This window comes from Propithecus coquereli, unplaced genomic scaffold, assembly GCF_000956105.1.
Source record: "Propithecus coquereli isolate 6110/MARCELLA unplaced genomic scaffold, Pcoq_1.0 Scaffold40, whole genome shotgun sequence".
Classification (NCBI taxonomy): Eukaryota; Metazoa; Chordata; class Mammalia; order Primates; family Indriidae; genus Propithecus; species Propithecus coquereli.
This window is the reverse complement of record NW_012149730.1, coordinates 2,104,356-2,105,404: the sequence shown is the minus strand read 5'-3', so window position 1 is coordinate 2,105,404 and position 1,049 is coordinate 2,104,356. Positions and strand designations below refer to the sequence as shown.

At 38.7% G+C, this 1,049-nt stretch overlaps 1 protein-coding gene across 1 annotated transcript in view; it reads left to right on the top strand.

Moving 5' to 3' along the window:
* Positions 1-835, top strand: part of LOC105817196 (olfactory receptor 5H1-like) — a gene marked incomplete at its 3' end in the record, with an annotated part of 4,007 nt that extends 3,172 nt beyond the window's left edge. Inside the window, exon 2 of the mRNA XM_012652828.1 lies at positions 814-835. Coding sequence (XP_012508282.1) covers positions 814-835 — 22 coding nt within the window. The remainder of the gene's footprint in view (positions 1-813) is intronic.
* Positions 836-1,049: the final 214 nt, after the last annotated feature.

The following is a 1,049-nucleotide window of genomic DNA, read 5'->3' as shown; positions in this document are numbered from 1 at the left end:
GGAATAGGGCAGGTTATAGGTAGATGAGAAAATCTCAAAGACAATGAACAGAACTTGAACCTAATAATGGGTACATTATAGTTTTCTGCTGAAACACATTTATTTTTCCCATACAGCCACCCACATTTCTATCAAATATAAACACAGTAAGACTAATTTGTTTGATAAATATGTCTATTCTCATTAAACTTCCACTGAGTATTTATGTAAGTGGAGTAAGAATAGTGGTCATCTCTTTTTAAGTCTGCTTTGCTGAGACTTTTAATAAAAGAATCCCAGATTAGACATATAAAAGCCTCTGCAGGCTAGGTAGTCATGCCATCAGGCTTTACTTACAATACCTATAGATTTAGGTAAATTCTCATCTACTCGAGGTCCTGAAAATATTTTTAAGTTTTCTGTACCTTCGAGAAAGTCATCTTTCTCTCTCACATTGGAAGGCTAGAAACGCAGTGAGCAGGTACAAGATCAGTTATTCCCAAGGGGCTTACTGTAGTGTGGTTTTATTGGCCCTCCAAATCTCATGTTGAAATTGACCCCCAGTGTTGGAGATGGGGTTTAACGGAAGATATTTGGGTCATGGGAATGGATCCTTCATAAATGGCTTGATGCTATGCTTACAGTAATGAGAGAATTCTCAATCTATTAATTTCCATGAAAGCTGTTTTATTAAAAAAAAGGCTGGAACCTCCTGTTTCTCTCTTTTGCTTTTTCTCTTGCCATGAGAATTCTGCACGTGCTGGCTCTGCTTTGCCTTCAGCCATGAGTGGAAGTAACCTGGTGCTCTCACTAGATGCAGATGCTGGTGCCGTGCTTCTTGCACAGCCTGCAGAACCAAGAGACAAACAAATTTCTTTTCTTATCCAGCTTAAGATATTCCTTTATTGCAACACCAAATAGAGTAAGACAGAAAACTGGTACTAAGGAGTAGGGTGCTACTATAGAGATACCTGAAAATGTGGAAGCAGTTTTGGAACTGGGTAATGGGCAGACATTAGAAGAGTTTGGAGGGCTCAGGAGAAGACAAAAAGATTAGAGAAAGTTGAAAC